The sequence below is a fragment of the Centrocercus urophasianus genome, unplaced genomic scaffold, assembly GCF_019232065.1.
Source record: "Centrocercus urophasianus isolate 14NV4802_14NV808 unplaced genomic scaffold, USGS_Curo_1.0 seq_11, whole genome shotgun sequence".
NCBI lineage: Eukaryota > Metazoa > Chordata > Aves > Galliformes > Phasianidae > Centrocercus > Centrocercus urophasianus.
The window spans coordinates 12,181,998-12,203,374 of record NW_024884253.1 but is presented as its reverse complement, the minus strand read 5'-3'; the positions used below and the strand labels follow the sequence as shown (position 1 = coordinate 12,203,374).

General features: G+C 38.6%; 1 protein-coding gene across 7 annotated transcripts in view; it reads right to left on the bottom strand.

The window, feature by feature from the left end:
• TAF2 (TATA-box binding protein associated factor 2) overlaps positions 1–21,377 on the bottom strand; it is a 75,403-nt gene that overhangs the window by 26,952 nt on the left and 27,074 nt on the right. For 2 of the 7 annotated variants that reach the window (XM_042809039.1, XM_042809038.1), the window contains exons 17-24: positions 20,042–20,182; positions 18,235–18,345; positions 16,514–16,707; positions 15,183–15,322; positions 10,356–10,425; positions 8,806–8,915; positions 6,288–6,517; positions 3,616–3,723 (exon numbers count right to left, since the gene is read on the bottom strand). In XM_042809039.1, coding sequence (XP_042664973.1) covers positions 3,616–3,723; positions 6,288–6,517; positions 8,806–8,915; positions 10,356–10,425; positions 15,183–15,322; positions 16,514–16,707; positions 18,235–18,345; positions 20,042–20,182 — 1,104 coding nt within the window. The other 5 variants (XM_042809040.1, XM_042809041.1, XM_042809042.1 and 2 more) reach the window with 4 other exon arrangements.

Sequence of the window (21,377 nt, the reverse complement as noted above, 5' to 3'; positions counted from 1 at the left end):
GCTTTCATTAAAAATGAAAAAAAAAGAAAAAAAAATATCAGCATTTGTCTCATTTGTTACCTAGATGAGAGAATGTACTGCAGTGCACCGAATGCCTAAACAGCAGAGGTGAGAAGGTACGTCAGTGACACTCAAAGTAGATTTTCCTATATGCTGTAGGTGTACAAATGCAGCAGTGAATGGGCTGTTATTCCACTTCTAATCCATTCTGAATTAAAACACAAACTTAATATGAAATAATTATGGAGCACAAAGCTGGCTGACAGAGGGTCCCGTAAGTCCTATTTGTGAAGTACTTGGCTGAGTTTTGTTTATGACTTTATATCCCGTAGAGTAAGTCTAGTAAATCTGTTGCAAAATATCATGTAAGGGTTATAAATACTAATCCTCAGTGGATCAGCTTCACGCTTGAGTGCCCTGGATATGTCATTCTTTGCTGTAACAGAGAATGTAATGATTGTCTGTAACACCAAGGACAAAGTCAAAGCAGCTCTGAGAGGTTTAAAGCAAAGGTTGTGTGGCATTATGCTCCTAAGTTCATGACGAAGTACATTCTCCTTTTCTCTACTAGGATGGCTATGATTTAAGCAAAATATTGTGAGCATTGCTACTCCACGTACCTAACAGAAAATCCATCCTGGTGGAACTGGCTGTGCAGGCACACATTAACCAAAGGCCATCTGGAATCCAGAAACTAGACCTCCCTGTGTTTTATGTCCCCATATGAACTTAATTTGTTAGCTGAGCAATGACAGCAGTTACCTTTTATTAAAAAACAAACCTTAGTGGCTAGAGCATCTGCCAAGGAAGTACAACATAAGTTCTAGGCCCACAGGGAGTATGAACCTACAGCTTCCACATCCCTGGCCAGTACCCTAGGCACCAGCCTCAGCAGGATACATCATGCAGGAACATCCATTAGCCCTTCTCTAAAATAAGGCCACTAAAATGCCAGAAACACTCAGGTCACAGGGGATACAGATGAGGTCACTTGCCAGCACAGCTAAGGACATAGCGCAGAGAACTGAGGAACTAATGTTCCAGATGCTGCTGCTAGGGTTTTTTTAGTGTCTTTTACATTAGACAATCACTGAATAAAAACAGAAAAACAAGTGGAAGGGTAAATATTCTCCAACCTACTTCTAGGATCAGACATCTAACTTTTACACACTGCAGAGACTTGCAATCTGAAAGTCATGAGACTTAGTGAGGGGTGTGTACTACCCAAGATCTTGAAAGATTAGTTACACAGTCAGTTGACCTGAGCTCAGCTCCACTGCTGCATCTGGTAACTGAACTTATAAACACGGTTAAAAGATTTTGAGAAACAAAGGCCATTGACTGGTAAGTTGTGACAGGCAAAGAAAGAAGGCAGAAGCTGGTCAGCAAAGCTCAGTCTGCCTTAAGGTATTTAAGAAATGCATTTTTAACAAGTAGTTTTGTCAAATATGTTATGACAAAGTTACTGAAATAGTAGTAGCAAAAAGATGCAGTAATGATATATTTGTAGATGCCATCTTCTCAACTTTACAAAGCCCTCTGAGGCTTGCAAGTTTTTCAACTACTGAAATTAAGCTAAGTCATTACGTTGTTAAGAAAAAAAGACTGTTACTTTTTCCAAAGGACAAACATCAACATTATTATTTTTCAAGATCACAACTGTGGCAAAGTTTCACTTGAGAATTTATGGGGTTCTATCCCCATTTTTATTTAATTAATTTCTAAGCTTTTTAACTCTTATAAAGCTGATGCACACTTATTTAGGTATGTATGAAAGTACATATGTACATAGTTATCTACTAGCATGCTAGAAGCTAAAAATATCTTGTGCACTCTCTACACACTTCCTTGAATTCAGCCAACATTTATCACCTACCAACAATACATATATGAGAATAAGCCCACAACTGATTAAGTTGAAAATTTTATATTATCAATTAACAATAAATTTATTCATGTTAAATAAAGGCTTGACTGTCATGAACTGTGTCCATATCAATTTCCTCCTCTTCTTGAGAGTTTGAGAACTAAGATATTGGGGAAAGAAATAAGTAGATGCTAATAATAAATCCTTAGGAGTATCACTATGCAGAATTTAAATTTTTTTATTTTTGAGATAAACTGGGGGTGAGAGGGAAAGGAGGTGATATCTACCACTGCAAAGGAATAAAAATTCAATGAAATTAAAAAGCATCAATGTCTACCCTTCTTTCTAATTTACTGTGAAGCTGTACGAACAAGAACATTAACTGTCAACTTCAGTTCTTGCCAGTCAATAAAATATCTGATGGGAAATGATTTTGCCAAAGTAAGCGTAACAACTATTGTACACATATATACAACATGTCTTTTGTTTGAACACAGCTTTAAAGAAAGCCAGTAGAAGCCACCGCTGTTATTCTGAATATGAATACCCTGCATATTGTGCAAGTTGAATTTCCATTTCTTACTCTGATTTTGAGTTTGACTTTCATAGAATCATAGAATCATAGAATCACCAAGGTTGGAAAAGACCTAAAAGATCATCCAGTCCAACCATTCACCTATTCCCAATAGCTCCCACTAAACCATGTCCCTCAACACCACATCCAGTCTTTCCTTGAACACCCCCAGGCTCGGTGACTCCACCACCTCCCTGGGCAGTCCATTCCAGTGCCTGACCACCCTTTCTGACAAGCAATACGTCCTCATGTCCAGCCTGAATCTCCCCTGCCGTAGCTTGAAGCCATTCCCCCTGGTCCTATCACTGATGACACGAGAGAAGAGGCCGACCCCCAGCTCACTGCAGCCTCCCTTCAGGAAGTTATAGAGAGCAATGAGGTCTCCCCTGAGCCTCCTCTTCTCCAGGCTGAACATTCCCAGCTCCTTCAGCCTCTCCTCATATGGCCTGTGTTCCAGACCCCTCACCAGCTTTGTTGCCCTCCTTTGAACACGTTCCAGGGCCTCAACATCTTTCTTGCAGTGAGGGGCCCAAAACTGGACACAGTACTCGAGGTGCGGCCTCACTAGTGCTGAATATAGGGGAACAATCACCTCTCTGCTCCTGCTTGCAACGCTGTTTCTGATGCAAGCCAGGATGCCATTGGCCTTCTTGGCCACCTGGGCACACTGTCGGCTCATATTCAGCCCAGCATCCATCCATACCCCCAGGTCCATTTCCTCTACGCAGTCCTCCAGCCACACCGCCCCAAGCCGGCAGCGTCGCCTGGGGTTGTTGTGGCCCAAGTGCAGGACCCGGCATTTGGCCTTGTTGAAACTCATCCTATTGGCTTCAGCCCAGCTCTCCAGCCTGTCCAGATCCCTCTGTAGGGCCTCGCTACCCCCAGGCAGATCCATACTTCCAGCCCATCTGGTGTCATGTGCGAATGTACTGAGGGTGCACTCCATGCCCCTCATCGAGGTCATCAATAAAGATATTGAAGAGGACAGGCCCCAGCACTGACCCCTGGGGAACACCACTCACGACCGGTCGCCAGCTGGATTTGGCTCCGTTCACCACCACTCTCTGTGCCCGGCCCTCCAGCCAGCTCCTTACCCAGCCAAGAGTGTATCCATCCAAGCCTCAGGCTGCCAGCTACAGCAGGAGACTTTACTGTCTTCATTCTTCTCTAGTATTTGCCCTGGCTCCAATGGAGACCCGAGTGGCATATCAGCCTTCCTCTTCACCCCCTGCTGATGACCAGAAATGCTGGATGCTGTTTCCTTAATAAGATGATCATCCTCCTGAAGCAGCATTAAAAGATCAAAATTAGAAGATAGCAAGAGCCACGTTTCAGCCTGAAAAAGACCTGATAGCTGAAAGCACTTCTGAGTAAGTGGGTGATTTGAACAAAGTTTTCCCTGTAGTTCTGGCAAAAAGTATTTTCTAAAACCCTGTATGGATTTGTGCCAACCTCTCCTACAAACATGGTTTCTCTTTACTTCTATTCCTGCTCCCTCTGCATATCTAGCATTGGCATCTTTTCTGTCCCTTCTCACAATCATGGTACTGTTGGTGTGCAACAACATTCGCTGCTTCTGAATGGCCTTTCTATAAATCTGTGCCTCGTAGACTCTCCTCATTCCAAATCTCTGCTGAAAAGCTGTGACAGCCTCTCATCTACACGTGGGATTTTGCTAAACCTTCTTCTCGTTTGCTGTAAAAACTAATGCTTCCTTTGTTGAATGCAAGTCAGAATTAAGTAATAATAACCTGCTATTTTTTGATTTATTAAAAATAAATTAATCTGTTTTGTTAATTACTGCTAGGATAAGCAACAGAACGAGAGTCAGAGGAATATAAAAATAACAGGAGAGTCTAATTAGTTAGACATATAGTCATTAGAACAGGAGACAGGTGTTCCAACAAGTCTAATCCACAAAATAGGGAATTAAAAATAAGTATCTGTAGAAGTAAGCATTTCCAAAAGCCCACTAAAAGCTAAATAAAAGCCGTATCATAGACTCTAAAGAGTATGGGCTGTTCAGCTGAACTGCTCTTCTCTGTTTTACACAGGGTACCCCAAAAATTCTTGCTCTGAGCAACTGAAACTGAATTTTATGAAGTGGGGAATTCTTACGATTCCCAGCACATTCAAGATCAAAACAGTCTGTCAGCACTGATTTTAACTCATTTGTGCCCTCAAAACATACACAATACACTGCTTTGAGGGATCTAGTTAGTCTCATGTATTCTATCACCTGTTAATTCTTATAGGTATTTCCCTCTTTTCGTCCTTGCTATTTAAGCCAACACATATCAGCTGTGAAATACTTCAGAGTAAACTTTGACTGATGCAAGAGACAGTCTTTATTTTACATTAATCCTTGGTTCTTTTTCAATGAGGAAACTCAATTCTAGGTGCATTAATACGATCATCTATGCAAAGTTGGATACTAGAGATGAAGCTAAGGAAAAGATACAAGGGACAAAGTGTGAATGAGGCTTATACTAACACTGTTTTCAGTTTAAGCCAGCAGTGACACTCAAAGAAGGAGCTTCTTTCCCCTTCTCACAGTCTCTGTCCTGGGCCACCAAGGGCATTTGCATAAATGCATGACGAACTGGACTAAGGAAAAACCTATTCATAAAGTATTTTTCAACCAGATCATCTCCTGATCCAGCTCATTGTGCAGTAACAACTGTACTGAAGGAAAGGCAAAGAAGCACTGAGAGGACTTTTTTTTTTCCCCATCAAGACCAACTGACTCCTAAAGAACTGCAACGTAAAAGCTGCAACAAAATGTCCCATTATTTAATTCTGATGTGTTTGTGCAATAACTTAAGACTTATTATATGTTCTACAAATAAGCAGGGTAGCTGTAAGGATATGACTCCATTATCATTTTCTCCCCCTACTGGAAATATCTGGCATGGTACTATGATAATTTGCACACCATATACTTCTGAACAAAAGTGATGGTAGACATGAACTATGGGACTGATAATTATGAACACAGCAATAGTAAAAAATCCCACTCAAAAGGCTGGAAAGAGTAGTTTCAAATGTGCTAGTCACATGTTCATGCTCTTTTCAGGATCTACTCCTAAGCAGTTTCTCTCAAACAGAAATTTGAAACTGTTAAGAAAATTACTTATTTCCACTTACATTGGATTTTTCTCTCCTAATCAAATTTGCCCTACAAAAAGACTTGGTCTTACAGCAGTGGCAACTATTCTGGAAAAATGGACAAGTTGAACAGCCTGTAAGATCCGTTTTCCAGTTAAATCATGAGTGTTAGGACTGAAACCTCAGAAGGCTGTAAGATATCAAACTGAATATATGCAACTTTTCAGAAGTTGTTACAAATCCTTCGGAGCACAGTACTAAGCAGGCAGATCCAAGTGTTAAATGAAGAACTATTATAGAAAGTTCCAACTTTCTATCTCTTGAAGTTGTTTAAAAAGAGGTGTATCTGTGTATTTTAAGATGTAATAGAATTACTGATAATAGCTTTTGTTTGGAAGAACTGTACAACCTGCCTATAAGCAATAGTCTTAGTCTAATTAAAAAAATTTCATAACAGCATCAAACATTTCTGTGAACACTTCATGTCTCATAAACAATACAGGAAAAATACAGTTCTATAAAGAATACAAATGAAAGGTGAAAAAACCAAGAAGTTTGCGTACTACATGCAAAACAGTTAATTCAAAGGAGGTATGGAATGTGCAAGCTTTTTAAGTGGAAGGAATAAAGAACACCAAGGTGCAAAGACAGCTTGAGCACAATACAAAATGACATCAGAAACCAATGCATTGACTTAAAGCCAGCTGAATGAGACGTATGCAGACAGTTTGTGCTTACGGTGCTCTGAAATACTACTGGCTGCCCGTGATTGTTAGCAGCATTCACAGGTTCCTGATTATTTGCCACTGATTCAGGGATAATCGTTGGATTAAGCACAGCCTTCTTTTCTTTCAGATTAAGAACAAGTCCAAGCTCTGGCAGTGGTAAACACGAAGGTCTGCTGAGGCCAAAAAGTGTGAAATAGAGATCTACAGCACCACACCGCAATCTCCAGTCATGGGAAGTTCCTAAAATCCAGAAGAGATCACTGTTAACATGAGGCACACTCTTCTCCCATGCCACAAGGAAGACAGTTTAAAGCAACTTGAATCCAACAAAGTATGTACATCTTCTGGGCCTAAAGCACGCCTCCCTCATTACTCCTGCCTCTGTGTTTATTCAAATTCATTTGCTAGATGCTGTTTTAAATAAAGCACTAAGCTATAACCTGAATGTGTTTAGTATGGCAAGATTCAATATTTAGCTGGAAAACTAAGTGTTTTCAATAAAATAAAGAAGAACATAATGCTTTTATTTTTAAAGTTTCTTCTTAAGTTTTACTATTGGACAATTAAATAGTTGTTTTTTTTAAAAAAAAACAAACCATAGTCTCACACACCACTAAATTTGGTCACAATTGCCTATGCATTCCATGACATTTAGAAAGAGATTTAAATATGACAGTGATTTGTAACCTCTGAAAACCACACTGATAGCACAAACCAGCAACATGTGAACTTCTTTTTTAATGTCTAATGACTACAGTGACTTTTATGTCATTTACTTCACTGGATACTCAATACTTCATTTCGTATTCAAATTGGAGATACGTTGCTTCATTGATTTATTTTTCACAACAAGCTCTGTACTCCTTTATATCTTCATGCAGAAACAGTCAAAGCACGTTTGGCACCCATCAGAACAGAAAGTAACATCTGGTGCAATGCTGCAAACACAGTGATCCTGGTGCTAACTCAGCCCAGCTCTTTACTGACTGCAAGTTTATTGGACATACTGTTCTACAGCAGGAATAGAAGTATATCTGGTAAACAAGACACAGATGTGCCAACTGCCATGTTAATATGGCTGTTCAAGACATCAAAAAATAAAATTGTAAGATCTATCACTGTATATACTGAGTTTCATGGGGGTAAACAGTGTTTTGAGTAAGCTTAGTTGTACACACGCCACCCATGTACAAGAAATTCTCCTAAGTTTCATGAGCAGTTGGGTAAGGAGAAAGTGACAAGAATATTAATTTGGACATCTCTAACATTAAAATAATCTCCAAAAAATGACACATTCACAAGTATTACTGTTAAAACCATTCTAACAGTTTTAATATTAAATAATGAGCTCAACATATAAAACTACATCTTAAAATGTGATGAATTCCCATTCAGTATCTCTCTCCTTTTCCAGCAGAAAAGTTAAGATCAAATAAAATTGGTTTCTGAATTTCTCAGCAATTACTGGAAATTGCAACCTCCATTTTTGTTTCACACAGAAGAAAAAAACTACATATATCAGAGTCAATTTTCTAGTACTTGCTCACTTTAAATGAAAACAACTCAAGATTGTAGAATCATGCAGTTTTAAACCTGGCTACTAGTTTGTCTCACGGTGACATTACCTTTCTGGACACCCAGGAATGCCAACCTTATGCCTTACAGAAAATAAATTGAAACATTATGTCATCACGACACATAGAAATTTAAGTAGTTTAAGTCCCAGGGATCATAATAAGAATGTATACCCTGTTTGTTACTTGTGAAAAGAAGTAATGGTTGTAAGAAACACTGCACACTCTCTTCTCTCAAAAAGGAAAAACAAACTCTCTGATGGGAACATCAAAATTGTTTATTTTCTGTGCCTGACACTTGGCAAATCCTACAAAACTGAACTACTGGTAGTCTCCTGGCTTCAGTTCCTGGAGCGTTGCTGAGAACTTTTAAATGCTCAAAATAATGATACACAGAGAACAGACAGCCTTCAATGACCTAAAAAACCTATATAAATGTTTATATGTAATCTGTAGAAATGTAACAGATGTTAACGGGCAGTTTGTCAGGTCTGGATAAAACTGCTTCAGTAATGGAAAACAGGTCAATGGTAAAGATGTAAAACCTTATCTCATTAGCACCTTTCCTAATCACAGAAAGCAAATTAAGCTTGAGGTTCACAATACACTTCTAAAAATCTCTAATAAATTATCCATGCAAATGATACCCTCTCTTGTTCTCTGAGAATTTGGTAAAACAGGGAAAAGAGACTGCCTGATCTACACCTAACTGTAAAGAAAAAGGAAAAACATACAGCTTCACTTGGGAAAACATTTTATGTGAACATCTGAGTCAAAGAATAATTTTATGCCAAAGTGTATCAAAGCACACTAGAGGATTAAAGAAAATAATGAAAAACATGTCCACTGGTACCTGCATCACTAAGGAAGTTTAGGAGGTATGTGAATGAGAACTGCAGATATTGAATTTTCCAGTTCTACCAATCTTACAACACTGAAGAAGTGCAAACCAACCTGAATTCATCAGTTTCCAAAGCTGATCTACCAAAGCTTCATTACACAAAGGTGACTCCGTGTTCTTGGTAAAAGGTGGATTCTTGGTCAGCATATCCAGGATCTTATGCCTAAAATAAAAATGATTTTCATTAAATCCAAATCAACAATTAAGAATACAAAGTCTGTTCCGTTTGCAATGTTCTTACAAACCAGACTTCTCAAACACACACAGTATGCTCAGATAAATTTATTGGTCAATAATTTCAAAACAAAAAGCAAGCTGCAGCAACACATTATTACCAGACATCATTTCTCAATAGTTAGGTACAAAACTGCAGGCTGTATTATACCATTCAGTTTAACTACAGTCTTTTTTGCATGCTCACAACCTGGAGTTAGGCTGACCAATAAACTGCTTTCATACTGGCATCAAAGGATTTTTAAATATATTAAATTTTTATGACTGTGATGCAAATGACTGGAACAAAACCATTGACTGGCAAACACTTCTGGAAAGGAAAATTGTCACTCTTAAGTTGCGTAGGTGTATAAAAATTCCATGCTTACTGTGTTTATTTACAATACTCATACACTTGAACTGAAAGCAGATAGAGTTTTCCACTTTAAACCTAGCCTCAGAAACATTTTATCAATGATAATAATTGTGAGTTCCAATTTTAACTACATTCTCTGTATAAGAAGCTTCCCCATGCTGTGTTATATATTTAGGACAAGAAAACTCTATCAGTTCTGACTTTTTTCTTCTTCCTTTCAGAAGAGGCTTACATTCCACATCCTCTTTAATGAGACTCAAAATGAAAATTCTTTCCTGGACTGAAGCTATGCCTCCACTAGTGACTGGAACCATACCTACTTTTATTAACAAGAATGATAGAAGAAAACAGATGACAATCTTACAACTACAACGTTTTTTTAAGAGAGTAGCTAAACGGAGAGAAAAAGTAATACTTTCAATCTCTGAAATTCATTGAAGTAGTGGTAACCACAGAAAGTGTGTGCTGTGGAAGAAGAATCATTATGAACTGAGATGTTACAAGTTTCATAATGAATGTGCTATAATATACAATCACAAAATGCTGAAAATGAAGCTGAAACAGGAAATACTAGAAGTTACACTTTATTTTCATATGTTATCCTTTCACCCCATCTACAGTCTAACAATTGCTTTGCACTCATGGCTGGCAAAGCATCGTATGCATTACGCTTCAACCACTGTATAAATATCACAGTATCTTCTTGCCATATGCAATATCAGACTTGTCTATGTCATTTATGATTAGGAAATGATTTCTAACTTCAGATATTCACAAGAGGAACAGAACATGAGAGATAAAAATAATATAAGGGAGAATAAGAACCATGTACATTATCTTCTGAGATGTCAACTGCTGAAACATCAAAATGCACCGCCATTACGTAAAACAACAAGGAGATAAATTGTTTTTTGTAAAGCATCAAGCAGCTAAGCACTGGATCTATTCTAACAAGTCCTGACCAAGAATTTATGCAGTAGGTTCCAGCATTAGTAAAAACACCGACTCACTAACCTTATGTAGGGCACAGGATCATTCTGAACCATTGTGAGCAGCCATTGTAGTTCTTCGTAGCTCCTATCAACTGCAAATAATAAAATAAAACAGCTATAAATAAACAGAAAAAAACAAAGTTTGTACAAGATGGTCATGGCTTCCTGTAATTAGCTAGTGAAAGGTCTGAATCACTGCAGCCAAAATTTCATTAATTATAACGCAAATTCCAAGAAAAAGGTGGTTTACATGGTTTAACTTCACAGTAAAATAAAAATATGCACATAACTCCTTCATGCCCAAGTTGTTCAGTAACTACCAACTCTGATTCTTCGAACATGACTTTGTTATGAGTGCTGATCACAGAGAAAATAACCTTCTTTACTTTAGGAAGCACACAGTACCAACACATCCAAATATCCTTTCAACAATCTATACTACAATTTCCACACAGAACAGAGAATAGACAATTCTTATACAAAACAATCAGTGACCATTATCTATAAACCAGGTAGAAAGAGGAAGACAACAGGGCTTACTTAAAACTCTAAGCACACTGTGAAACCCTCCTTAGTGTTTTTTAAAAATCAGCATACTCTGAAATTAAAATATATTGAGTCTTATCAGCATATGCCTTAGAAAATGCTGCCTGACACAAAGTCATCTTATTTAAACTGTTTAAATCTTTGCTGAAGAGTCTTTAGCAGGCAGCTTGAAAGTTAGCTCTGCTCTTCCTGCAATCTAGCCACAACAGAACTGCTTACACTGACAAGGGATAGGACCAGGCAGTTATTCTCTGCCTCTACATGGGATTTACTGGCTCATGTTCTGCACCATTCAGATCGCAGTTATGCAGTTTGGGTTGATTGGGAATGATGCATCTGAACAGACTAGGACCACAGTGGCAGATTTGCCTTAAAAATCTGGGAAACCTTTAAAAGCTATGCACAGGACGTGCTTTGAAGGGATTAGAGACTGCCTGCGCTCAACTCCACGCACAGTGCTTTTCCTGGCAGCTACCCTGCTTGGAATAGAGGCAGATAGAACATTGCATACAGAAGTTGTTTTGCATGGAAGAAAAATAATATTGTATAACCATGCAGCAAGAAAAACAGAACACGTGTGAACACATTAAATCATAATCGTAAGAAAGCTGAAATAATTTTAACTGCAAAAAAAAAAAAAAGTATTTTTAAATGGTTGATAAGAGAATGGAGCCACTTGGAGATGAGTCCTTCAGGCTGATAGTAGAGGATAATAGAATCAAGAAGCACAATAACTTTTGTGGTTAGAGAAGTCTTTTCTGGTTTCCTAAACCTATTTGTGCCTGAAATACAGTATGCCTTCTTTAGCATTTGCTTTACAAAGCAGGCCTGCTAGACTTTCAAAGCTCTGCTACTAACACTGCTCAAATTTGTATAGCAATATGACATTTTGAGGAGCAGTGATAAATTTAACCTGATCTTCAGGAAAATAAATCTTATTAGCTTAATGTCAGTTTCTCAGTTGCAGCAGAGGACATATGAGACTTGAAATTTTCATTCATGCAATTGGGTAGTCACAGATATTTATGAGAACAGTCTGTTGTTACCTCTTAGAATATGCAACTTCTTGGAAGTATATATATGTAACAGCTAATAGTCACTGAGCTATCAGAAGCTACCTTTAAAAATGTTAATAAAATCTATTCACTCACTTCAAGTTTAGACTAACTGCCCAAGTCCTTGTATGCTGCCTCAAGCATTTTAGAGTTACCATGTCTCAGAAAAAGCTTAGTATTAACAGCAAAGAAAACAACTTCTTCTGTTCCATGGAGAAATTATTTCTTTTAAAGTAACTTGAAGAAAAAAAAAAAAAAAAAAAAAAAAAAAACAGTGCTATTTCTGCTCTGAGAGTTGATAGAAAAACATGGGAGTTCCACACTGCCCCAGAAAATACAGACTTCTCTTTTTATGGAAATAACAAAAATCGGTCAGCTCCCTTTATACAAACTGTTAAAAAGGCAGCTTTGGCACAAGCAACAGCCATTTGATAGCTGCTGTTTCACATCCAGTATGAACTGGAAACCAGGTAACCAGGAATGATGAGAATCAGACATCTTGGCACAAGATGGCCCATCCTTTCTTCTTCCGTAGCCAGAGACTTTGGGCCTTGCTAGACAAACCCTTCTAACTTCTACATGTGTAGCTGGATTTTGTTAGCACACTGAGCTTTCAGATTCGCAACAAAAGCTACCTAGTCTAACAGGAGGAGCAAGGGCTAATTTTGGTTTTATTTGAAGTAGTATTAGAGAAACAACACTGACAGTCAGTTAAGATAGTAGGCTGTGTTGGGAATCACATTGACTTTGTGGCAGATATCTATTTATCTCTGCTACCTCTTCATCAGAGAAGTTGTTGTTGGTAAGGTAGAACAGTGCTGGAATTCTATAATCCATTATTTCCAAACCTCATAGCAAGCTCAGTCTAAACTTCCATTTAGCTCAACTTCTTCAAGTAATCTTCCTACGATTTTTTACCATTCAGGTTCTCCTGTCCTGTATCTGTGAAGCATTTTGGGCAACTTACCGTACCTTACTTACACTTCATCCCATTTCGATCAGCTCTTTTAAAGACATAATATATTACTTCACAATACTTAGCATTTATCAATGGTCCTGGTCAACCAGAGAGGTCCCTGAGTGCTGGAAGCTTGCCACCGTGAATCTGCAAGAAGTGTTGTAAGGAGGATTCAGGGAACTACAGGCCTGCGAGCCTGACCTTGGTGTCAGGGAAGGTTATGGAACAGACCATCTTGAGTGAGACCACATGGCATTTACAGGATGATCAGGTGATAATCAGGTGATAAGGCCCAGTCAGCATGGGTTCGTGAAAAGCAGGTCCTGCCTGATTGACCTCATCTCTTTTTTTGATAAGTGACCCACCTGGTGGATGAGGGAAAAGCTGGTGGTGTAGTCTACCTTGACTGCAGTAAAGCTTTGACACTGTCTCCCACAGTGTGCTCCTGGAGAAGCTGGCAGCCCATGCTGCATACCCATACGTTCCTCGCTGGGTAAAGAACTGGCTGACTGGCTGGAGGGCCAGGACCAAAAAGTGGTGGTGAATGGAGTCAAATCCAGTTGGTGAGTGGCCACAAGTGGTGTTCCCTAGGGGCTGGTATTGAGGCCTGTCCCATTTAATATCTTTACTGATGACTTGGATAAAGGCATTAAGTTTTGCAGATGACACCAAGCTGGGATGAAGTGCTGATCTGCCTGAGGGTAGAAAGGCACTACAGAAGGATCTGGACAGGCTGGATAGCTGGGCTGAGGCCAATGGAACGAAATTCAACAAGACCAACTGCCGGGTCCTTCACTTTGGCATCAACAAACCCAGGCAATGGGTTTGTTACTCTTGAATACTCTTGGGGGCAGAGTAGCTGAGAAGACTTGCTGAGAAAACAGACCTAGTGGTGTTGACAGACACTCAGCTGAACACAAGCCACAGTGTTCCCAGATGGCCAAGAAGGCCAATGGCATCTTGGCTTGTATAAGAAATAGCATAGCCAGCAGGAGCAGGAAGGCAATCACCTTCCTGTACTCAGCTCTGGTGAGGCAGCACCTTGAGTACTGTGTTCAGTTTTGGGCTCCTCACTGCAAGAAAGACCACGTCCAGAGAAGAGCAATGAAGCTGGTAAAGAGTCTGGAGCACAATTCTTATGAGAAGTGGCCGAGGGAACTGGGATTGTTAAAGTCTGGAGGACACTCAGGGGCAACATTATTGCCCTCTATAATTACCTGAAAGGCAGCTGTGGTGTGGCAGTGGTCAGCCTCTTCTCCCGCATAATTAGCATTAGGACAAGAGGGAACAGCCTCAAGTTAGGCCAGATGAGGTTCAGTTTGAATGTTAGGAATAATTTCCTCTTGCAAAGAGTGGTCAGGTGCTATAACGGGCTGTCCAGGGAGGTGGCTGAGTCACTGTCCCTGGAGATGTTCAAGAAATGTTTAGATGTGTCCTAAGGGACATGGTTTAGCGGGGAAATACTGGTGGTAGGTGGATAATTGGACTAGATATTCTTGGAGGTCTTTTCTAACTTTGGTGATTCTAATACAACCACTTCCCCCTAATACCCAACCTAAATCCTCCTCAAAGCCATTTTCCTTTGTTCTGCCACTCATAGCGGTATCAAATGGCACATGCACAGTGTGTTAGAGATCCAGAATGACTGGTGAATTACAATCTAGTACTTAATTTTATACACGAAAATCATTAGTTTCCAATTCCCTCTAGGAAACCTCTCAGGATTGAAATTCAACTTTAACATTCAAGAAAGCTATTTAGTTTGTTTGTTTGTTTTTTTCCCCAAAGGTCTCCAGCAGTCAACTTATGTTTATCATCTAATGAAACAGAAACATCTCACATTGGCTGTGTATAACAAATGGCAAGGTGGAATAAACCAACACTCATTAAAATAATTTAAGTTTCCAAAATGTACAGTTACAAAATGCACACGTGAAAAAAAAGTTGAGAATAGTAAGATAAAGCAAAGCCAAGAACTCTGACATCGCTGAACTCAGCTGAATCAAAACCACTACAAATGATGTTAAATCAGCAGCACCTCTCAGCACCCCTTACCACTACTCACCAGTCTACCCAGTGTTTCAAAACTTCAGATGTCTGATTCAATCTGTGGAACACTGAGAAATAATGCTCACATCTTCATAACATTTGTAATACCAGCCTTTCTTATCAACACATCAACATAAGCTCTTCTGTTGGAGGATACTTCAACCTAGTATTAACGAGGTAACTGTTACACCTTTTACTATATTACAAGTGTTACAAATTGTCAAAATACATGAAAGAGTACCTTTTGTGTAATCAACCACAGCCTCCAATGCTGCTATTCGGACATCTACAAAGTGCCCATATTCTGCGTATGACTTGAAGAGAGCAGGATCACTTGGGACATGACCATTCTTTTGAAGCACTCTAATAGCTTTTAAACAGCTAGAAGCAGAAGAAAGAAAATTTACATTAGGCTTCCAAAATGCCATCCACAAAGTATATATATAGTTTCTTCCTTCAGAATCAAGTAGTCTTTCTCTAAGATTAATCAACAATTATTTCTACATTATTAATACAGCACTGAGTAACTGAGTTAGGCAGAAACACTGAAGAAAAATTCTGTTAAACTCATATTGATTCAAATACAACTGTACCTGCACAGAAAAAAAATAGCTCAGATTACTGTTGTATGCTCTATAGATATTGCTATAATTATGCTTTTTGCAAAACTTTCATAAATTTCTCATTAAAGAAGCAAAAGCACGATCAATTTGTGTCTGCTCTTAACAATCTACATCAACAGAGATTAATCTTGAACAACAGAGCAGTCAAGATGAACTTACACTACCAACTTTTGGAAACAGCCAAGAGTTTGCCATTTAAGACTAAAGTACATAAGCTAAAACTACAGAAGAGTACACAAAACCAAAAAAGTAGTGACTGCTCTCTTGTATGTGTGCAACAAAATGAGTCCTGATGAAGGAAAAGCTGGACATGAGCCAGCAGTGTGCTCTTGCAGCTTTGAAGGCCAATGCCACCCTGGGCTCAATCAAAAGAGGGGTGGCTAGTAGGAAGAGGGAGGTGATTGTCCCCCTGTATTCTGCCCTTGTCAGGCCTCATCTGGAGTAACATGCCCAGGCCTGGGGCCTGCAGAACAGGAAGGAAATGAAACTGTCGGTCCAGAGGAGGGCCACAAAGATACTCAGAGAGCTGAAGCACCTTTCCCATGATGAAAGGCTGAGGGAGCTGGGATTGTTTAGCTTGGGGAAGTGAAGGGTCCAGGGTGACTTTACTGTAGTCTTCCAGTATTTGAAGGGAGCTTACAAGCAGGAGGGGGACTGACTTTTTATGGAAGATGGTGTGAGAACAAGGGGAAGTGGATTTAAACTGAAAAAGGGGAGGTTTAGGTTAGATGTTACAAATTCTTCACTCAGAAGGTAGTGAGGCACTGGCACAAGCTGCCCAGAGAACTTAATGTCCCACCCCTGGGACAGGTTTGATGTGTTCCTGGGCAGTCTGATGTAGTGGTTAACAACCCTACCCACTGCAGGGGGGCGGTTGGAACTAGGTGATCTTGAGGTCCCTTCCAGCCCTTCCAAGCCATTCTATGTTTCAGTGATTATTAAACCACACCTGACTGTAATCGTGTGTCTATAGCTAGGAAGAAGCTTCTCCATATTTAGGAAACGGGTAATTTCTTCAAGAATAAGTCGAACATCAGGATTCAGGTTATCCAGTGTTCGTACTTCATTGTTCACGCTGACTGCAGGAGTCACAGAGTTGGCTAGGGCATCAATCAGCTCAGCACGATAGTAGTTGTCTGAAAACTAGATAAAAAACAGCATTTAGATACAAGATATAACAAAATATATTCTTAAAAAGTTGAGTAATGTTGAAGCACTGTTACAGAATAAGATCTTAAAACAGAAACCATGTGACAAACTGTGAGAAAGCAAAATAGTTAAATAAATTTGTCCTGAAAAATGGATTTGAGTTCAAGCAAGCAGATAAACTATCTTATATTACATTATTCTTCACTCTGGAATATAACCATATTAATAGTAATACATTGTTTTACAAAAATTGAAAAGTCAAGTAATGAAAATTTTCAAGATTTAGAAATAAAAGTAATTCTTTCTAAACACTAGCACCCATAACTACTTGCCTCTCTTTCTACTCAGTACAAAGGTTATCAAGGTTAATGGTCACCCGACATCTCTGAAAATAAGAGGGTTTATATAAGTAGCCACTTCAGGAGCTCCTAAGTGAACTAACTGATGCCTCTGCTTATTAAGGAAAATCTTGCTTCTGCTTTTGCTCCTTTTCTCATGCTCACAGTTCCAAGCCCTTCCCTTGTGCTAGCTCTTGCATTTATTGGTCACATCAATTTACTAAACAGCAGGAGTACAGAAATAAAATTATAAAAAGAAATAAAAAGTATAAAATTATAAAAAATTATAAAATTATAAAAAATTATAAAAGCAGAATGAAGTACTGAGTTTGCATATCATCTATTTTAACCTAAGCAAGCCATAGAGTGATACAGCAGGTTTCTAACATATGCTTAGAAGGGACATAAAGAAAAGTGAAGTGGGATATTTCCTTTGGTGGTAGAGAGATATTGGGACAATTCAGCACATCCTGTCTGAACTCTACCTCTCCACCTTCTATCATCCTCTCACTTCAATTTTCCTGCCTTCTACACACCAGAAAGTTAAGTTTTAAGAGGCTTCAGTCTTGTTCCACTAAACATCAGGTACTTAATTCCAAAGATTACTTTGGAATCATCCTTGCAGATGATTCTTAACTAGGGATGTGGAACTTCTTAAACTAGAGACGTGGAACTTCTTACCATCTTAGGATCTTAAAGGATCATCCTTCAGATGTATTCTATATGCTAAGGAACTTAAGATGATACTTTCAACTCAGGGGCTTCCGTTCAGTGATGAAACAACACTAAAATGAGCTCCACCTTTTACTTAACTAGACGTAGGTTATTCTGTTCTGTACATATCATTACCAAAAAATTATTTCCTTGCTCTTTTAGACATTCTTCTCAAAAGTGCTTAATTTCCAATGCTACATTCATGCAGAAAATGTTAACCCTCGTACACATTTTCAGATTCATGATAAGTCAACAAACACAGAGTTTTCTCCAAGAGAAACAACCAAGAAATGTCACCTCAAATGTCAGCTACAGAGTATTCTTTAACATACCGTTTAGTTGAGCATATCACCTTTTATCAACTCTCCTAGCTACGCATTTACATTAGTGGCATAGTACATCATACAGTGTATTAACTTTAAGATTCTCCAACAAAAAAGTGAGAGAGTAAAATAAACACATTCCTTACCTTATTCTTCCTGTTATCATTATACTTGATTAAATCCAAAATAAACATCAAAACCTCCTTAGGACAGAGGTTGTGAACATCTCTCAGAAGAGCCATGGCGACCGGCATAGTCTGTGTAATAAAATTAATGCTAATATCATTCTTACAACAGTGAAGTGACAGTTACACTCTGAAAAGAGCTATACCTTGAAAACAAGCAATTAGATTTGCAGAAACATATCTCTGACAGAAATTTCTTTTTGAAAGACCATATGCTACAGAACTTTCAGTTCAAAAAGTAATGCAATTATTGCTCAATAATCAGTCACAGAGCAGAAAGAAAAAGCTACACGTCCAAGAAACGACTCAGTTCAAGGCACTATCTAAAAGGTAAGGAATGGAAAATAATGAAGCAAAGAAAATGGTGAAATTCATTCTGAGACTGACATCCAAGTTGAGTGTTTGTGTGTGAACCTGGTGTCTGTGCCTGATATGTACGATCAAGAGGTATACACCAGTACAGTCAGTGGTGCTAAAGAATTATCAGACAAATAGGTATTTCTTTTAGATACTTCTTTTAGATCTAGATATTTCTTTTAGAATCCACTCAAATAGTTTCAGGAATCTTTATTGTGGAAATATAAATTTATAACATGAGATTAAAAATGTAAGGGACAAAAGCATTAAGACAGTGGGAGAAAATGAACAATGAGAAAAAGAGCAGAAGACGACAAATGACTGTTCAAAAAAGAGAAGGGTGGGGGGAAGGATGAAGCAGTTTGGGACAGAGAAATAAAATTTAAGTTTTCTCTGATCAGTAATATGATACATCTGAATTAAGAATTCAATCATCAAGCAATTATAAAGTTAGCCTTAAGAGAAAAACCACTGTCATTTGTTTTAGTTGTTATTCACTGTACACTTATACGTCTCAGGAAAAAAAAGTGCATAACATGAAAAGAATCTGTAGCAGCATGATGCTGACAGTCAGTGGAAAGCAGGCAGAAAGAAGATTTAAATAGTGCCTTGAACTAAAAAGGCCACCAATTTAAGTTAAAATTTGTAAGATTTTATTTACATAATGAAATCAATGCCGAAGATGGCTGACAAATTCATCTACAAGAGCAGATCACAGAATGGCTTGGGCTGGAAGGGACTCAAAGGATCACTGAGTTCCAACTGAGGGCCACCAACCTCCAGATCCAATACCAGACCAGGCTGCCCAGGGCCCATCCAACCTGGCCTTGAACACCTCCAGGGACGGGGCATCCACAACCTTTCTGTGCAGCCTGTTCCAGCACCTAAACCCTCCCTACTTGAGCTTAGAGACATTTTCCCTTGTTCTATCACTGCCTACCCTTGCAAAAAGTTGATTCCCCTCCTGTTTATAACCCCTTTTAAATTCTGGAAGGCTGCAATGAGGTCTCCTCTCAGCCTTCTCTCCTCCAGGCTGAACAAGCCCTCAGCCTATCTTCACAGGATAGGCGTTTCAGCCCTCTGATCATCCTGATGATTAGTTTTGTTACTGTGCAGTACATTCTCTTTAAGAACTCAAATATTTTCAACTAATTATTATGTGTACTACAGTCTTCTGAAGAAATTGCTAATTTAACTGCTGTTGTTCAGAGAAAAATGATAAGAACTTCTGTTAACTATTTCTTAATGAAGATGAAAGAAAAGGATATAAAATAGAAAAGAACCAGTTATTTTCAACATTTAATGAAAGCAAAGTGAGACTGTGCTATTCATGTTCCAGAAGTCGTCCTCCATAGGAACATTTTCTTTTTGACATTTAATTTAAAGAGTTCAATGGAAAAACAAATTTTACCTTTTGCAGAAAGTAGCTTTGAAAGTTCATGAAGTTGTTGGTCTTCACAATGTTTGGACAAGTCTTACAGCAAAACATTCGGGTAAAGAGCGACTTCATGGCTGGTGGTCCTGTCCATGTACTTACCATGGAATTTGCAATCTATATAATTAGAGGAAAGGGAAATCACATTACCATCATTGCTGTAAGTTTAAATTGGCTGTAAAGAAATAAAAATTTCCCCAAATAAGAAATAATATTGCCAGGAATGTACTGCCCTTCAAATACAAACATATTTTCAACAATATATTATATTACATTAGCTAAGTTTACCCTGCCATCCCCAATACATCTTCTCTACATTAAATGTACATTTTTAGGTAGTTGTTTCACTTGGAAGATGTCTGCATCTAGACACCTTTCCATGACAAACTTCTGTTTTTAATTATTTAATCTTTTCTATTTAGATGAATATTCTGTGTTTATTAAGCCAAATTTTCTGACTCCACAGAAGCCAGTGATGGAAGAGGTTTTTACAATACCAACATCCCAAATATACCCTGCCAGTAACCTCAGCCTTAGCCACTCTAACACTAAAAGACCACCCCTAAAGCAAAATAAAAGTTAGCTAATGCAGAATCATAGAATCACAAGGACCTACAAGATCTAGACAACTGTCCTCCTATCACTATTACTACCCACTAAGCTACTAAACCATATCTTGTAGCACCTCTTCCAGATGCCTTCTGAACACTGCAACTGCCATTCAGCTTTAATTTTACTTTGCAATCAAACAATGTACTGAGACAAATCTATTGCTATCATCTGTTCTGAGGTAAGGAAGATCTACAGGGACAAACTGTCATTATGCCTTCCCAACACCCTGGGGTTTGTGTATTTGTGAAATGAAAGCGTGCAGAGAAGAGTACCTGAGCATGATGAGTGTATTAACAAATGGGACCAACACATCATACAGTTTAGGACTTTACACTGCTTCAGATTCTCCAAAAACTAAGGGAAACATGTTTTCACACAGAGAAAAAATGATTTTGACCATTTACTTCCAATTTAGGTAATCTCATTCCACATGGCATTACACATGCAGTAAGAAAAGCACATGGTTCCTTGAAGATGGGTAGCAATCAGTATCACCATCTCTCCTATGTAAGATGGAGGCGTTACTATTAAAGCCATTTTCCTTTTAAGTCCTTTCCTCTAAAGGAAAGCTAAAGGGAAATAAAACAGTGCAGTCCTTTTGCAAAAACAGAAGTTCTCCAGCTACAGATACACGTGTAGCTTTTCTAATAATGTGCATAACAAATCTTCCCACAGAGGAAGCTTAACCACAAAGGCTAGT